We start from the raw sequence: 19,314 nt of genomic DNA, 5'->3' as shown, positions 1-19,314 counted from the left end.
TATTACCACTTCCTCCTATGGTCTTTCAAAGCCCAACCTCCATTTGCCAAATTGTAAGTCAATCCAAGGACATTCAAAATCCTGCCCTGGCCTGTTTTTCTCCATCTCTATTTTTTTTTTTAATGTTTATTTATTCTTGCGAGAGAGAGAGAGAGAGAGAGAGAGAGAGAGAGAGAGAGCACGTGAGCACAAGCAGGGGAGGGGCAGAGAGAGAGGGAGACACAGAATCTGAAGCAGGCTCCAGACTCTGACTTGTCAGCACAGAGCCCAACGCAGGGTTCAAACTCACTAGCCGAGCCATGAGATCATGACCTGAGCTGAAGTCAGACGCTTAACAGACTGAGCCACCCAGGTGCTCCTCTCCCTCTCTAATTTTAACTATATTAGGATCTCTCAAACAGCCCTACTAACCAGTTATATCAGCAACATACTTGCAAGCTTAGGCCTATCTTGATTTTTAAAAACTCCTTATGTCGTTTTTGCTTGAACTACAAAATACATAAAAGAAATTGTGAATAAGAAATTTAAAATGAAAATATCAAAATGTTTTCTCTGAATTTTTAATCTACTTCATAAACCCTTAACTTTATTTCCCAGGTGACTAATTAATGTATATGCTGTACTTTGAAGGATGAACTGTGGAGGACACTTCTTCATGTCAGATCTTGGTCAATTAGGGCTGCCTTTGAGAGCAGTTGAGAGCACAGGAGACGCAGCTGCCTGCCAAGAAATCTGTTATCAAAATAACTATCTAAGGCTTTTCCAGGCCAGAAGGGAAAAGTACTCACTGAGGTTAAAGACACAAAGGAAAATAAGGAAAATAAGAATTACCAAGAAAGTACTTGTCCAGCAGGAAAGGCAGAGAGCATGAAGGGGTCAAGAGAAATGAAGTGAGGGTCTAATACATGGTTGCATGAAAAGTTAGACAAAATATAATTACACTGTCATAGCATTTTTACTTTGCTGTTTCTCTTGTGTTTAAATCAATAGGATTTTTTAAAAGCTTCCAAACAGATGCTGGAAGATTAACACATTCAGCAAACATTTGTGTTACCCACTTAGAAAGGTTCAAAACGTTGGGGCGCCTGGGTGGCTCAGTCAGTTAAGCGTCCGACTTCGGCTCAGGTCATGATCTCACGGTCTGTGAGTTCGAGCCCCACATCGGGCTCTGTGCTGACCGCTCAGAGCCTGGAGCCTGTTTCAAATTCTGTGTCTCCCTCTCTCTCTGACCCTCCCCCGTTCATGCTCTGTCTCTCTGTCTCAAAAATAAATAAACATTAAAAAAAATTAAAAAGAAAGGTTCAAAACGTAAAATGTAAATCATATATATATATATATATATATATATATATGGGTAATTCTAATGGACATCATTAAGGATTTCTCTGTTTTTTTTTTCGTCTTCTAAATATGAATCAAGTATCTTAGGAGTCAACACAGTTTTTTCAAACTTCATTCTTAATATAAAGGCAAACTCCATGGTTTTGTGTCTTTGTATTTGACATACAGTGATGAGGATTGACATGAACTTACAAAAGTTGAATTTACTTTTGCTATAAGGCTAATATTGTAAAATCGCTTCTTTATTGCTGGAATAATCTGCAACTTTAAAAAATAATTATCTTTCGGTGCGCCAGGGTGGCTCAGTTGGTTAAGCATCTGACTTCGGCTCAGGTCATGATCTTGCAGTTTGTGAGTTCCAGCCCCGAATCAGGCTCTGTGCTGACAGCTCAGAGCCTGGAGCCTGCTTCAGATTCTGTGTGTGTGTGTATGTCTCTCTCTTTGCCCCTCCCCTGTTCACGCTCCCTCTCTCTCGAAAATAAATAAACATTAAAAAAATTTTTTTAAGTAATTATCTCTCATTCTTATTTTGAGTAGAACAAGTAGTGTGTTGAGATGCAACAGGTGTTCTTCATTTGTGCTGCCTGACTCATGTCCCCTACTTCTGGGTGGGTACAGGATTTCGCACCCAGGGACCCCCACTGTGCTTGCTTTCTCTTTATTTTTCCCATATCTTTCAGTTTTCTTCTTCTCTCTTTCCTAAGCATGTTTTGCATGGAGAAAACGATTCTGGTTCCTTGCTTTTCCACCTCACAAGTGAAATACAAAAGTGCAACTAATTTTTCAGGTGGCTCATTGTAAGCACAATGCAGGAACCACAATCTGCAGACACTAGAATGGGAGAAGTTGCAAAGGTGGATTTTCTTACTTCTAGAAGGCTATGTTATATTCTTGTCTTACTATAGAAAATAGCTCTAATTCACTCAATGTATTGCAATGGTATATTTTTAAAATTAAAATGATCCTTACATTATGGAATAAATACCTGTATGCAATGAATCCCAGTTTCCCCAGTACTGATCACTGATGTAGGATATCTTTTGAGCTTCATAGAGTTTCCTAAATGCAGATACTTTAATCTTTATTTCTGTGGAGGTTCTTTTACCAAATCACCAGGGAGAGGTTCCTCTATAGAAAGAGATATTAAGTGGTCATTCTGCTGATGCTGGAGAATTGAGTTACCACTTGCTCTCAGGCCTCTAACAGTTGGAATCCAGAAAATATTGTACCATTCAGTATCATCTACTTGTACACAACAAGCCAGTTACCAAGAAGCATCCATAATTGGAAAAGGAGCATTCATTATTATCTTCACAGTATTATGCATTTTGAGAAAGGTTATTAATTTGCTTTAATCTATTCATTTATTGTTTTATCTTCCCTCCCAAGTTATGACTGTACTTAGTCTTTTCATATTTCTCTTTTCTATTTCTAATGAGTGTTTAATTAAAAATAATTGACTCAAACACAGAAAAGGCTACATGTAGGTGTGCATAATTTTTTTTATGGTATTAGGGAACTGGATGCTATTTTACTCAGAAGACACAAAGCTAGCCTTCTCATTATTTCATTTGTATTTTAGTGTGCTTTTATCATACATGTGGTTTTGCCATTTAACTCTTGACCTGTACAGCAATAATACATTTCTGTGATTCATACAATTAGTTATTCTATGGGTTTCCTTTTTTGTTTTTCTGAATTGATAAGGGTGGCCGATAACCATTTCTTGGAATTTTTCCCAGGTAAAATTATATCTGTGCTCTATAGCATAGAAATTTGGGGCCAGAAGTGTTTACTTTTCAAATTCTTAAGTGTTTTAAGGAATTTAAAAGTTCTTAACAAATTTAAAATTTGAGAAATTGTAAGTTCCTTCCCAATGGATAGAGACACGGGTGACTGCCCTTTTTGTTTATGGGTCTTTGTTAGTTAATCTCAGTTACTGTAACATAGTCCTTTCCTTCCACTTCTTTATTTTCAAGTTATATGAGTCTATCCTTCACCAATAACACCAGGATCTTGGAAAGATCATAACCTCAAACTTCCTATTCTCCAATATTTGTCAAAATTTGCACTATTTGAAAAATAATTATTGGAGGATTGCATAATGCCATGCATCCTATTTGTCCCCTTAGTAAAAGCACATGCTGCCTTTGGATCAGGCTGGACCAGGATAAACTTGTGTATAGTAATACAAATATTTCAGTGCAATACGTACCCTTGTTAAGTGTTAGTCACATCTTCTATAAATGGTGATGAATAACTACCTTTTGGGTTTATTGTGAGATGAATGAAATCATGTGAAGTAAGAAGTACACATCTTAGAACAAAATGAGTGCTCAAGATGCTGGCTATATTTTAAAAATTCATACCTATAAAAGTATAAAAGTGCTCATTTCTGCCTCAGGACCAATAGGAAAATGACACAAGTGGGTAACACCTAAATTGGAAACTGAAGGATGAGTAGGAATCTTCCACAGAACAAAGGACATAAAGGAACAGCATGTACAAAAGCATTGACATGCAGCAAAAGGGAGCAAGAGACATGGTTATGAAGACACATGGTGACAAGGTTGAGAGGTTTAGCTTTTATTCTGGAAGTGAGTGGTATTTGGCCGATAAGATTTTTGTCATTTGTTTCCTTTAATTGTGACTTTTAGAAGTAATGGAGAATCTAAAAAGAATTATCTAAGTCACCATTCACAGTACTATGAAAATGTTAATGGATAGCAAGTCTTTTTTTTCTCTCTTCTTGGTAAGTTTATTTATTTTAAGAGAGAGAGATTGAGAGAGAGAGAGAGAGAGAGAGAGAGAGAGAGAGAGAGAGAATGTGCATGGGAGAGGGGCAGAGAGAGGAGAGAGAGAGAATCCTAAGCAGACTCCACACTCAGCACAGAGCCTGATGCAGGGCTTGATCCCATGACTGTGAGATCATGACCTGAACCGAAATCAAGAGTCAACTGTTCAGCCAACTGACCTACCCAGGTGCCTCAATGGATAGCAAGTGTTAATTTTGAACGTCGATTTCATTACTGAAGTAGGTGCAAACATATTGAAGAAAATGAAAATATGTGAAATACAAAGAATTTGAAGTGTACTCGCTGCTGTATTTTGAGCAATATTTATCTTAAAATTTTAATTTTCAATTGCTCTTCTGTATATAAAATTGTTTTAAAATGCTTTAAGATCGGGGCACCTGGGTGGCTCAGTCAGTTGAGCATGTGGCTTCGGCTCAGGTCATGATCTCACAGTTTGTGGGTTCGAGCCCCGCATCAGGCTCTGTGCTGGCAGCTTAGAGCCTGGAGCCTGCTTCTGATTCTGTGTCTCCCTCTCTCTTCTCCTCCCCTGCTCACGCTCTCTCTCTCTCCTTCAAAAATAAATAAAAACATTTAAAAAATGCTATAAGATAACATTATTCAAGAACCTGCCATCAGAATGCAATAGATTTCTAATTTGTATGTTTTGAAAATTTGTATTTGGCAATACTCTCTAAGCAAAGCACTATAAGATACTTTTAATATCACATGTGTTTTTTACCTATAGGATGAATACATGTAGTAGAGTTAAAAAAATCTAAGTATAAAAAGACCTAGGGATCATCCTACCATTAGTACACTGTATGACTTTGACATAATTATAGTACTTTCCTGGGCCTCATTGCTTTATCTGACTAAATTGATTTATCTTCCCTCCAATGAGGTTGAAGCTCCATGTTTGTGATTACTTACCATTTATTTCCAAATATACAAACATTTTGTGAACAAGACTTAGAGCACAAAGTGGCTTAGAGTAGGAAAATACAGAATTCTGTTTACAGATACACTTATTAAATACATTTTCCAAAGATCATATAGGAAGGACATTAGATTAATAATATGGCTATAGATAAAAGTTAAAGTTAAGAGCAATAATTCATAGAGTAAGATGGCTTTTAGAGTTTTAAATTATGTCCATATGCAAATCTGGCAACCTATATTGTAGTACATTATTAAAATACAGAAATGTACTTTTTTCATATGAACTATTCCTATGTGTTTATCTTTCTTTAGTATATTTTACAGTTTACTCATTTGCAAAATTATTTACCTAGACATCTCTAGATGATTCAATATATTTTTTAAATGTTCTTTTTGGCATAGATTAACATAGAACAATTTTTCTCTCCTTTGTAAACTCATAGATATAAAGAAATTCCCATTTATTAGGTGACTGTACTATTATATGCATTTTTTTATTTTTATTTATGTTACAGAGAGAGAGAGAGAGAGAGAGAGACAGAGAGACAGAGACAGAGACAGAGTGTGAGCAGGTGAGGGGCAGAGAGAGAAGGAGACATAGAATCCGAAGCAGGCTCCAAAATCTGAGCTATCAGCACAGAGCCTAATGAGGGGCTTGAACTCATGGACCACAAGATCATGACCTGAGCTGAAGTCAGATGCTCAACCGACTGAGCCACTTAGGTGCCCCTATTTTACTTTTTATTCAAATTCTAGTTAGTTAACATACAGTGTAATATTAGTTTCAATAGTAGAATTTTGTACACGTACAATACCTGGTTCTCATCACAGCAAGTGCCCTCCTTAATATCCATTTAACCCATCCTCCCACCCCACCCCCCAGAAACCCTCAGCTTATTCTCTATAGTTAAGAGTCTGTTTTATGATTTTTCTGTCTCTTTTTTCCCCCAGTCATCTGTTTTGTTTCCTAAATTCCACATATGAGTGAAATCATATATTTGTCTTTCTCTGACTGACTTATTTCACTTAGCATAATATGCTCTAGCTCCAACCTAATCATTGCAAATTGCAAGATTTTATTCTTTTTGATGGCTAAGTAATATTTCATTGTGTATGTGTGAGTATATATATGTGATATATATATTTATTATATCTATATCTGTATCTATGTATTTATATATATATGTGTGTGTGTATATATGTATATATATGTATATATATGTATGTATATATGTATGTATATAAATATATATATGTATATATATGTGTATATCTTCATGCATTCAACAGTCAGTGGACATTTGGGCTCTTTCTAGAATTTGGCTAGTGTTGATACTCCTGCTATAAACATTGGGGTGCATGTGTCCCTTTGAATCAGTATTTTTGTATCCTTTGGATAAATGCCTAGTAGTGCAGTTTCTGGTTTGTAGGGTAGTTCTATTTTTAACTTTTTAAGGAACCTCCATATTAAATTATAGAGTGGCTGCACCAGTTTGCATTCCCACCAATATAATGTAAGAGGGTTGGTTCCCTTTTTCCACATCCTTGCCAACACTTACTTCCTGTGTTAATTTTAGCCATTCTAACAGGTGTGAGGTGACATTTCATTGTAGTTTTGGTTTGTATTTCCCTGATGATGAGTGATATTGAGCATCTTCTCATGTATCTGTTAGCCAGTGAACGTCTTCTTTGGAAAAGTGTCTATTCATGTCTTCTTCCCATTTCTTCACTGGATTATTTGTTTTTTGGGTATTGAGTTTGATGAATTCTTTATAGATTTTGGATAGTAACCCTTTATCATATATGTCATTTGAAAATATCTTCCCCCATTCCATAGGTTGCTTCTTAGTTTTGTTGATTGTTTCCTTCACTGTATGGGAGCTTTTTATCTTGATGGAGCCCCAATAGTCCCCTTTGCTTTTGTTTCCCTTGCCTCTGGAGACATATACTACTATATTCATGATAGTCATAAAATTAACAAACACATTTAAATTATTGCCAAGGAGTAACTTAACTCATAAAATATAGTTTAGTAAACAATAGCCTTCCATTACTTGATACTCTCAGTTATTTGGATCAAATTTCATTTTTCTTAAGGTTCGAAAATGCATCTGCAAACACAACTAGCTATATCGTAAATGAATAATTAGTCTTGAGTCAATTTGAAAAAGATCCATGTTTATCTGTGAGTTACTGTATTTCTACAATTATAATCATGGTGTCTAAATCTATAGCAATTGATGTAGTAACTGAAATATGATCCTTACGTTTGCTGTCCTTCAGTGTCAGCCTTTAAGAGTGTTCTGCAGAATGCTAGTATTCCTGTAGATGCTTCTTGGAAAATAAGGTTCTATGAATAAATGTTTAGAAATGTTGGATTCAACAAAGCAAAGCAAATTGTATTATTTTTCGTTTCAGTATCAGTCTACCAGAGGAGTCTTAATTTGAGAACTAAGCTCATTTTTTGTGTGACATCTCATGGGGCTAGAAATATTGAAAGGATATATTTTGGGAAATACAGTTCTATTTTTAAATTTTTTTATATAAAATGAAATAAAACAAAAATCATAGCCCACCTGGCCTTTGCTACTGAGAGGAAGATGGGGGCTGTAGACTCAGATGCTTTTCTGGGAATAGACCGTACTGCCACCAGGCTGTTTCATAAGTTGCTATTAAAATAACATTCCTTTATTCTTTAAACGTGTCACAGGGGAACGCAAACTGAAGCAAAAGATTAAAAGTATACTTGCTAGATACACTAGTAGAAGTAAAATTGTAGTTTTATTGTAAGGTTTAATATACGATGGACTTGAAAAACAGCTAGTTGCAAATCAGAATAATTGTCCTTCTCTTATGAAGTCAATCTGGAGGGTGAAGTCTCTTCTATGTGAATTACTTGTTTCCTTTAAAGAAAAAAAAATCAACATAAGGAAATCCCTGAGAGTTTTCTATACAGATGTCTCCAAAAGGGTTATTGCACTAGGTTTTTTTTTCCAATGTCACATAATCTTTGTATAATTTATAAATGATAACAAAGCAATCAGGCCACATTCATAAAAGCCCAGTGACAGATAATTTGCTTGAATCTGAGGATTAGAATTAATTGTCTCTCTTTGTTCCAAGTTTTAAATCTTAGTAAATGATTCACTGCATGTCATTACAGCTTAATATTTGCATGAAATCACAGTTTAGCTGGCATAATTTAACAGCAATTAAAAAGCTATTTAATCGTCATGCAAATTGGTATGAGGGCCCTTGAGTAAGAAGGGTGTCTGCCTTTTTTTAAAAGTATCTCCAGGCGGACAGTTATATACTTGCAGACACACATAACATAATTGATAACATTCTTCCTATTCATGAAAATATAAGTGAATAATAGTTCATGTTTTCCATTATAAATAAGAGAAAAGAGCAACAATATGAATATGTCATTCTGTAGGAAGACCTTTTTATGATAATGATAATGAATCTTTATCTCCCACGCCTAAGTCTAGGTTGGAGGCAAAAAGCAACATGGGTCCCTTTGCTGTAGTTTGTAATGCCTTCCATATTTTACTTTCTGAAGGCAGACGTTTCTCCAACTTTCTGGAACATGAAATGGCATAAAGCAAAGTATGCAGAAACCTTTTAGAAAAGCTAACCACCCCATTTCTAGGTCAGACTTTAGGTGATATACAAACAGATGGCTGAGGCCCCTATCCATCAGGTTGCTTTAATCAGGATCCAACAAAAAGAAAAAGGGAAATATAAAACAACAATTCTTAATATCTCAAACCCAATACATAGTCATGCACATTTGTGAGTAATGTTATGCTACTGTAACACTGTATGACAGATCTTACTAATAAGTTCCCTGTGCTTATTAAGACTATTCCCTACACTGCAACCAGAATGTTTTTTTTAAAACACATTACCTCCATATGTTAAATCTGTAAGTGTTTCTGTTGTACATAGAAAAATGTCCAGACTCATTCTAATGACCCTAGAAGTTTTGTGTTATCCAACCCTTTCTTCTTCCCCTAAACTCACTTCTTGGGTCTCCTGGGTGTCTCAGTCAGTTAAGCATCTGATTTTGGCTCAGACCATGATCTTATGGTTCATGAGTTCAAGCCCCATGTCAGGCTGTCTGCTGTCAGCACAGAGCCTGCTTTGGATCCTCTATCCCTTCTCCCTCTGCCCCTCCCCCACTGGTTCTCTCTCCCTCTTAAAAACATACACACACACAAAAACAAACAAAAAGCAAAACCAAAAGTAAACTTAAAAAAAAACCCTCACTTCTTGCTTTTTCCTTTTGCATTCTAGCCACAGTGATTATCTTCCAGTTCCATGACTATTTTAAGATCTTTCTTGACTAAAGAACCTTCTACCCTTAGTATTCTCACTCCTCTGACATCTTCCTCACTAAGTCCATGAGGCTTTCTCAGAATGTTTCTCCAGATTAGTTCTCGTGATAATGTGTATTTCAGCTCCTTTCCTTTTGATTTTGCAATTGCACTTATTATAATTTGAATTTTATTATTGTTTATGTGTGTGTTTATCTGCCATTCAACTAAAATGTAAATAACAAAATCATAATTATGTCTATTACATTCACACTGTAAGTCCAAGATCTAGCAGAGTGTCTGGGACACATAGTAGTCACTTAAAAATATTTATTTCATGAGTAATGACTGTATCTTGAAATCCAAAAGGAGCCTATCCCAAAACTTTAATCTCTTCCTGTGTAAAGAATGTTGTAGATAATTCCCTCCCATCATCTAAGCAGATTTTCTAGATAGCATAAATTTGAGGAATTGTTTTAGATTTCCTTTAAGCTAATTTTTTTCTAAAGAATGGCAGGAATGTTATTTCGTTATTATTTTTAAAGTATTTATAAAAAGCATAGTCTCTTAGATAAAGGATTCTGTATTATTTCACATATAGTGTGGTGCCTGACACTGAACAGACCATTGGTTAATGTTTGTACAATGAATAATACCAAACTGAGGTTTGAAGTACTCACATAAGTGTAAAAGTTTATTGACACAATTTTAAGAAAAGACTGGAGTAGTTAAAGGATATGAAGTACTCTATGCAGTGTGATCCATATGGAAAAATAGAGAGAAAAGAGTCTAATCACCATATCTTATGTATACCCTCCTTTATCCCATCCATATAATACTCTTATTCCATGAAATTGGCAAGGCCTTAGTAAAAGCCTTTCTGCTGCTTCCAACTTCTCTTTCTCTTCCTCTTCTTCCAAACTCTGTCTACCTAAAACCTATAATTTTTTTCTCAACCTACAAGAAATAGACCCTTAGGGATTGTCAAAGATGATAAGTGGGAGTTTTATCTATATACCAAGTATAGTATGAAGACTGAAAGACTGAAGACAGTATGTTTTGTATATGTATGTTATTATTTTTCAAACTTTGAAAATGGTGATATAATTATTAAGATGTAATTAAAATCATCACATAATTTAAATAATGTTTGCTTATTATATATTTCAGTAAACAAATTTTCAAAGTATAATTACCATATATTTTGGAGATCTTTGGCTTTGATATTAAATACTCATATTCATATATCAAAAAGTTAAGATATAGACCATCTTCACCCCTAAGATTCCTTTCTTACTAGACTTAATCAGATGTTTTTCACCATATTTCTTTATGGTTCCCATTAGAAGAAAGAGCTCAAACTAATATAAAAGACAAATGTTTATTGATTAAGTTTTCAAGGTAGCACCCTCTCATTCATTGTCCTACACATGTACATTTGTTTTTTAATTGCTTTTCTCTAGGGCCACCTTCAGCTCCTAGGAATGTGGCTTTTAACATCAATGAAACAGCCCTTATTTTGGAATGGAGCCCACCAAGTGACACAGGAGGGAGAAAAGATCTCACATACAGTGTAATCTGTAAGAAATGTGGCTTAGATACCAGCCAGTGTGAGGACTGTGGTGGAGGACTCCGCTTCATCCCAAGACATTCTGGCCTCATCAACAATTCCGTGATAGTACTTGACTTTGTGTCTCACGTGAATTACACCTTTGAAATAGAAGCCATGAATGGAGTTTCTGAGTTGAGTTTTTCTCCCAAGCCATTCACAGCTATTACAGTGACCACGGATCAAGATGGTAAGTTCCACTGCTGTTCTCTCTAAACAAACCCATAATTCCTTTTCGATGCATAATATCCCTGGTGGAATTATATTCACTGAGGTGCGGTTGTATACTCTATATGCCAAAGAAGTGATTTTCTGGTTGTTGTTCTTACTGCTTCCTAAGGTCCAGAAAGATATTTTTTATTAGTAAGGTTATTTAGTAACTTATTAGTAAGGTTAATTAGATATAAGGCTTCTCTCTAATGTTTATGCATTGCTTTTGATATAATCCTATACAAATACATCTTAATGAGCAAGTCCATATTAACTTACCAACAAACATCAGATAAAAAAAAATGTTGCTAAGTGAATTGAAATTTAGTTATTCCACTTATGGTGCCATTTCTCTTCCATATCAAATAAAGCAAATAGTAAGAATTAATATTAATTATAATGCATATCTATGTTGTAAAAACATCACAGCTAACATGTTTAACTATTATCCACTCTGAAAAGAGCAAAAAAAAAATATCCAGAAATGAATCCAAATGCTGTTTTTAGGTACCATTTGTAAAAAAGTAGTTACATTGTCTTTTTTTAAAAATCCAATTGCTTTCAGTTAAATGCCTCCATCATAACACTATAGATTTTTACTGCAACATAGTTAGGCAGGAATACCCCTATGATTTTTATAAGTGTGTATTTTCTTTAACTCCCTCATAAACATGATTTATTGCAGTACATGACAGAGTAAAAGCATCAGAGATTTTAAAAACTCCCTTTGAAAAGCATTCATAAATTATGTGGACACACAAAGAATTGTCTCATAGCAGAAAGTATTGTTATATATGAGCATATATATTGAGACAATTTGTAAAGAAAGATAAAACTATTCTTACACATTGTATTTGTTGGCTAGCTCTGCTTTAACAAATGCCATAGACTATGTGGCTTAAACAACAGAAATTTATCTTCTTACAGTTCTAGAGTTTAGAAGTCCAAGAATAAGGTGTCAGCAAGGTTGATTTCATTCTGAAGCCTGTCTTCATTTTACCTTCATTACTACTTTGAAGGCCCTGTCTCCAAATACAGTTACGTTCTGAGGTACTGAGGTTAGAATTTCAACATATGAATTTTGGACATGGGGGTACATTAAAGGCAGCAGATGGTGATATTTAAAATAGAAGTATATTGAAAGTGTTGAAATACTACTCAGTAACAAAAAGGAACAAATTATTGATACACATAGCTTAGATGAACTTTAAGCCAATCTCAAAAGGATGCATACTGTGTGATTCACTTATATAACATTCTTCAAATAACATAATTATAGACATGAGGAATAGATAAGTGGTAGCCAGAACTGGGATTTGGGAGAGAGTGATATGGCTCTCAAGAGCAGGAGAGAGCTTTGATGATAATACAGTTACATATCTTTTGTGGTGGTAGTTACATTAAGCTACATATATGATAAGTTCATAGAGCTACATACACAACATGCCCAGTGGATTTTACCAATGTCATTTTTCTGCGTTTGAATTTGTACCATAGTTATGCAAATAGTTAATACTGAGGAGGCCGAGTAAAGGGTGTATGAGACTTCACAATACATATTTTTATGAAACTATAATTATTGTAAAACAAAAAGTTAAAAAAGCATTGCTAAACCTGTAAAATGCACAGAAGGAAAACTTTAACATTTTACTAAGAACATTGTAGATGAATGTGACTTTTGTTTACAGTATTACACATAAATTCCCATTGTCAATAATCTTCAGAAATGTATCTAATAAACAAAGCAAAGCCAAATAGTGCCATACAATCATCATCTTTGTATTTACCATGCAACTTTCGCCTTCATTTAGCAAATAGTTACACACCATAGAATTTGCTTTATGGCTATTAAAATGGAATTCCTATTTCCTCTTTTTTTTCCCTTCTTTCCCATAGTATCAACAAAATCTTGTCAAAGTATCTTCAGGATAAAACAGATTAGGGTCTTCTGTTCCTCTCAGCATTAGCAGATTACTTCTAAGGCCTTTTAGCTGTAGCTGGGTCAAAAAATACATCTCAGAACAATCATTCTTAACTATAGGGTATATATAATTAAGTTGAGGGATAAAGACAGTGTATCACTTTAAATAAAATATATATGTAACTGTGTTTACATATTTTCATACTTATTATATTCAGCAGCCTTTCATTCTAGGGTTAGAAGAGTTACTTAGTCTACTCTTCCACTTAGCAGAAAGACAGAATATAATTGTTTCTCACTTTTAAAATGATAGAATTCATTAAAACTATATTGCTGTGAGGACAGAAGGTTAATTAGGCACAAAACAAAATATAGTATCCATATGTTGAGATGATACATTCTGGAAGGATAATATTATTAAATAGTCCTCCTCAATTATTTTTTCTTTGTTGAAGAGTATTAAGAAATAATTATTGATAATTTAATTTAACTGTGTTTTAGATATAAATAATAAAAATAAAAATATATTTAAATTTTATTTGAAAAGTACATAAAGGACCTAAACTGAGCTAAAATACACAAAATATTTAATAAAATATTATGACCAGCAGGAACAAGATAATTCTCACCACATTTATTCAACATAGTACTAGAAGTCCTAGACAGAGCAATCAGACAATAAAAAGAAATAAAAGGAAACAAACCTCAAGAGATTCTTAATGATAGAGAACAAACTGAGGGTTGATGGAGGGAGGTGGGTGGGGGACAGGCTAGATGGTGAGGGGTATTTAGGAAGGCACTTGTTGTGATGAGCACTGGGTGTTGTAGGTAAATAACAAATCACTGAATTCTACTCCTAAATCCATTATTGCACTGTATGTTAACTATTTAAAAATTTAAGTTAAAGAAAGAAAACAGCTTACATGAAGAAAATTAATTAATTATTTCATTTAAAAAAGAACAAAAGAAATTGTGATTTTATATATATTATTCAGGCATAAAAAGGGATAACATCTTGCCTTTTGCAACAACATGGATGGACCTGGAGGGCATTATGCTAGGTGAAGTAAGTCGGAGAAGACAAATACTACATGATCTCAAATGTGGAATATAAAAAACAACAAAACAACAAAACATGAGATCATAGATACAGAAAATAGATTGATGGTTGCCAGAGGCAGAGGGTGAAGAGTAGGAAGAATAGGTAAAGGGAGTCAAAACTTCCATTTATAAAATAAATGTCATGGAGGGGCGCCTGGGTGGCGCAGTCGGTTAAGCGTCCGACTTCACCCAGGTCACGATCTCGCGGTCCGTGAGTTCGAGCCCCGCGTCAGGCTCTGGGCTGATGGCTCAGAGCCTGGAGCCTGTTTCCGATTCTGTGTCTCCCTCTCTCTCTGCCCCTCCCCCGTTCGTGCTCTGTCTCTCTCTGTCCCAAAAATAAATAAAGGTTGAAAAAAATAAATAAATAAATGTCATGGAGATATAATGTACAACATGGTGACTATAGTTAATAATATTGTATTGCATATTGGAAAGTTGCTGAGAGTATGTCTTAAAAGTTCTCATCACAAGAAAAGAAATTCTGTAACTATACGTGATGATGATGTTACCTAGATATTGTGGTGATCATTTCATAATATATACAGTTATATAATCATTATGTTGTACTGCTGAAACTAATAAAATGTGTCAGTTATGCCTCAATAAAAAAGTACAAAAAATAAAGACCTAAAGATTAAAAAAAGAAATAAAAGGCATCTAAATCAGTAAAGAAGTTAAGATTTTCACTATTTGCACATGACATGACACTACATATATATATAGAAAACCCAAAAGACTCCACCAAGAAACTATTAGAATTGATAAATGAATGCAGTAAAGTCACAGGATACAAAGCAATGTACAGAAATCTGTTACATTTATACACTAATACTGAGGCAGCAGAAGGGGAAATCAAGGAATCAATCCTATTTACAATTGCACCAAAAATCATTTTATATCTAGGAATAAACCTAACCAAAGAGTGGAAAGACCTGTACTCTGAAAACTGTAAAACACAGATGAAAGAAATTAAAGGCAACAAAAAAAAAAAAAATGGAAAGATATTCCATGGTCATGGATTGGAAGAACAAATATTGTTAAAGTGTCTATACCACCCAAAGCAGTCTACACATTTAATGCAATCCCTATCAAAATATTAACAGCATTTTTCACAGATCTAGAACAACCAATCCTGTAATTCATATGCAACCACAAAAGACCTCAAATAGCCAAACCAACCTTGAAAAAGAAAAGCAAAGATGGAGGCATCATAACAAAACTGTAGTGATCAAAACAGTTTGGCACTGGCGTGAAAACAGACACATAGATCAGTGGAACAGAATAGAAAACCCAGAAATGGACCCACAAACATATGGCCAACTAATCTTCAACAAAGCAGGAAAGAATATCCAATGGGAAAAAGACGATCTCTTCAACAATTGGTATTGAGAAAACTGGACAACATTCTTTTTTTTTTTTTTATATGAAGTTTATTGACAAATTGGTTTCCATACAACACCCAGTGCTCATCCCAAAAGGTGCCCTCCTCAATACCCATCACCCACCCGCCCCTCCCTCCCACCCCCCATCAACCCTCAGTTTGTTCTCAGTTTTTATTTATTTTTTTTTTTATATGAAGTTTATTGACAAATTGGTTTCCATACAACACCCAGTGCTCATCCCAAAAGGTGCCCTCCTCAATACCCATCACCCACCCGCCCCTCCCTCCCACCCCCCATCAACCCTCAGTTTGTTCTCAGTTTTTAACAGTCTCTTATGCTTTGGCTGTCTCCCACTCTAACGTCCTTTTTTTTTTTTTTTTTTCCTTCCCCTCCCCCATGGGTTCCTGTTAAGTTTCTCAGGATCCACATAAGAGTGAAACCATATGGTATCTGTCTTTCTCTGTATGGCTTATTTCACTTAGCATCACACTCTCCAGTTCCATCCACGTTGCTACAAAAGGCCATATTTCATTTTTTCTCATTGCCACGTAGTATTCCATTGTGTATGTAAACCACAATTTCTTTATCCATTCATCAGTTGATGGACATTTAGGCTCTTTCCATACTTTGGCTATTGTTGAGAGTGCTGCTATGAACATTGGGGTACAAGTGCCCCTATGCATCAGTACTCCTGTATCCCTTGGGTAGATTCCTAGCAGTGCTATTGCTGGGTCATAGGGTAGGTCTATTTTTAATTTTCTGAGGAACCTCCACACTGCTTTCCAGAGCGGCTGCACCAATTTGCATTCCCACCAACAGTGCAAGAGGGTTCCCGTTTCTCCACATCCTCTCCAGCATCTATAGTCTCCTGATTTGTTCATTTTGGCCACTCTGACTGGCGTGAGGTGATACCTGAGTGTGGTTTTGATTTGTATTTCCCTGATAAGGAGCGACGCTGAACATCTTTTCATGTGCCTGTTGGCCATCTGGATGTCTTCTTTAGAGAAGTGTCTATTCATGTTTTCTGCCCACTTCTTCACTGGGTTATTTGTTTTTCGGGTGTGGAGTTTGGTGAGCTCTTTATAGATTTTAGATACTAGACCTTTGTCCGATATGTCATTTGCAAATATCTTTTCCCATTCCGTTGGTTGCCTTTTAGTTTTGTTGGTTGTTTCCTTTGCTGTGCAGAAGCTTTTTATCTTCATAAGGTCCCAGTAATTCACTTTTGCTTTTAATTCCCTTGCCTTTGGGGATGTGTCGAGTAGGAGATTGCTACGGCTGAGGTCAGAGAGGTCTTTTCCTGCTTTCTCCTCTAAGGTTCTGATGGTTTCCTGTCTCACATTTAGGTCCTTTATCCATTTTGAGTTTATTTTTGTAAATGGTGTGAGAAAGTGGTCTAGTTTCAACCTTCTGCATGTTGCTGTCCAGTTCTCCCAGCACCATTTGTTAAAGAGGCTGTCTTTTTTCCATTGGATGTTCTTTCCTGCTTTGTCAAAGATGAGTTGGCCATATGTTTGTGGGTCTAGTTCTGGGGTTTCTATTCTATTCCATTGGTCTGTGTGTCTGTTTTTGTGCCAATACCATGCTGTCTTGATGATGACAGCTTTGTAGTAGAGGCTGAAGTCTGGGATTGTGATGCCTCCTGCTTTGGTCTTCTTCTTCAAAATTCCTTTGGCTATTCGGGGCCTTTTGTGGTTCCATATGAATTTTAGGATTGCTTGTTCTAGTTTCGAGAAGAATGCTGGTGCAATTTTGATTGGGATTGCATTGAATGTGTAGATAGCTTTGGGTAGTATTGACATTTTGACAATATTTATTTTTCCAATCCATGAGCAGGGAATGTCTTTCCATTTCTTTAAATCTTCTTCAATTACCTTCATAAGCTTTCTATAGTTTTCAGCATACAGATCCTTTACATCTTTGGTTAGATTTATTCCTAGGTATTTTATGCTTCTTGGTGCAGTTGTGAATGGGATCAGTTTCTTTATTTGTCTTTCTGTTGCTTCATTGTTAGTGTATAAGAATGCAACTGATTTCTGTACATTGATTTTGTATCCTGCAACTTTGCTGAATTCATGTATCAGTTCTAGCAGACTTTTGGTGGAGTCTATCGGATTTTCCATGTATAATATCATGTCATCTGCAAAAAGCGAAAGCTTGACTTCATCTTTGCCAATTTTGATGCCTTTGATTTCCTTTTGTTGTCTGATTGCTGATGCTAGAACTTCCAGCACTATGTTAAACAACAACGGTGAGAGTGGGCATCCCTGTCGTGTTCCTGATCTCAGGGAAAAAGCTCTCAGTTTTTCCCCGTTGAGGATGATGTTAGCTGTGGGCTTTTCATAAATGGCTTTTATGATCTTTAAGTATGTTCCTTCTATCCCGACTTTCTCAAGGGTTTTTATTAAGAAAGGGTGCTGGATTTTGTCAAAGGCCTTTTCTGCATCGATTGACAGGATCATATGGTTCTTCTCTTTTTTTTTGTTAATGTGATGTATCACGTTGATTGATTTGCGAATGTTGAACCAGCCCTGCATCCCAGGAATGAATCCCACTTGGTCATGGTGAATAATTCTTTTTATATGCTGTTGAATTCGATTTGCTAGTATCTTATTGAGAATTTTGGCATCCATATTCATCAGGGATATTGGCCTGTAGTTCTCTTTTTTTACTGGGTCTCTGTCTGGTTTAGGAATCAAAGTAATACTGGCTTCATAGAATGAGTCTGGAAGTTTTCCTTCCCTTTCTATTTCTTGGAATAGCTTGAGAAGGATAGGTATTATCTCTGCTTTAAACGTCTGGTAGAACTCCCCTGGGAAGCCATCTGGTCCTGGACTCTTATTTGTTGGGAGATTTTTGATAACCGGTTCAATTTCTTCGCTGGTTATGGGTCTGTTCAAGCTTTCTATTTCCTCCTGATTGAGTTTTGGAAGAGTGTGGGTGTTCAGGAATTTGTCCATTTCTTCCAGGTTGTCCAATTTGTTGGCATATAATTTTTCATAGTATTCCCTGATAATTGCTTGTATCTCTGAGGGATTGGTTGTAATAATTCCATTTTCATTCATGATTTTATCTATTTGGGTCATCTCCCTTTTCTTTTTGAGAAGCCTGGCTAGAGGTTTGTCAATTTTGTTTATTTTTTCAAAAAACCAACTCTTGGTTTCGTTGATCTGCTCTACAGTTTTTTTAGATTCTATATTGTTTATTTCTGCTCTGATCTTTATTATTTCTCTTCTTCTGCTGGGTTTAGGCTGCCTTTGCTGTTCTGCTTCTAGTTCCTTTAGGTGTGCTGTTAGATTTTGTATTTGGGATTTTTCTTGTTTCTGGAGATAGGCCTGGATTGCAATGTATTTTCCTCTCAGGACTGCCTTCGCTGCGTCCCAAAGCGTTTGGATTGTTGTATTTTCATTTTCGTTTGTTTCCATATATTTTTTGATTTCTTCTCTAATTGCCTGGTTGACCCACTCATTCGTTAGTAGGGTGTTCTTTAACCTCCATGCTTTTGGAGGTTTTCCAGACTTTTTCCTGTGGTTGATTTCAAGCTTCATAGCATTGTGGTCTGAAAGTATGCATGGTATAATTTCAATTCTTGTAAACTTATGAAGGGCTGTTTTGTGACCCAGTATATGATCTATCTTGGAGAATGTTCCATGTGCACTCGAGAAGAAAGTATATTCTGTTGCTTTGGGATGCA

At 35.6% G+C, this 19,314-nt stretch overlaps 1 protein-coding gene across 2 annotated transcripts in view; it reads left to right on the top strand.

The window, feature by feature from the left end:
* The window catches only part of EPHA6 (EPH receptor A6), an 884,276-nt gene that overhangs the window by 385,313 nt on the left and 479,649 nt on the right, over positions 1-19,314 (top strand). For both annotated transcript variants that reach the window (XM_047099574.1, XM_047099573.1), the window contains exon 5: positions 10,861-11,196. In XM_047099574.1, the coding sequence (XP_046955530.1) occupies positions 10,861-11,196 (336 nt within the window). The remainder of the gene's footprint in view (positions 1-10,860; positions 11,197-19,314) is intronic.

The sequence above is a fragment of the Lynx rufus genome, unplaced genomic scaffold (genome assembly GCF_022079265.1).
Source record: "Lynx rufus isolate CCGP_SWC_20201006 ecotype Redwood Valley unplaced genomic scaffold, mLynRuf1.p SCAF_5, whole genome shotgun sequence".
Classification (NCBI taxonomy): domain Eukaryota; kingdom Metazoa; phylum Chordata; class Mammalia; order Carnivora; family Felidae; genus Lynx; species Lynx rufus.
The sequence above is the reverse complement of the archived record's forward strand: the minus strand, read 5'-3'. Positions and strand labels throughout refer to the sequence as shown.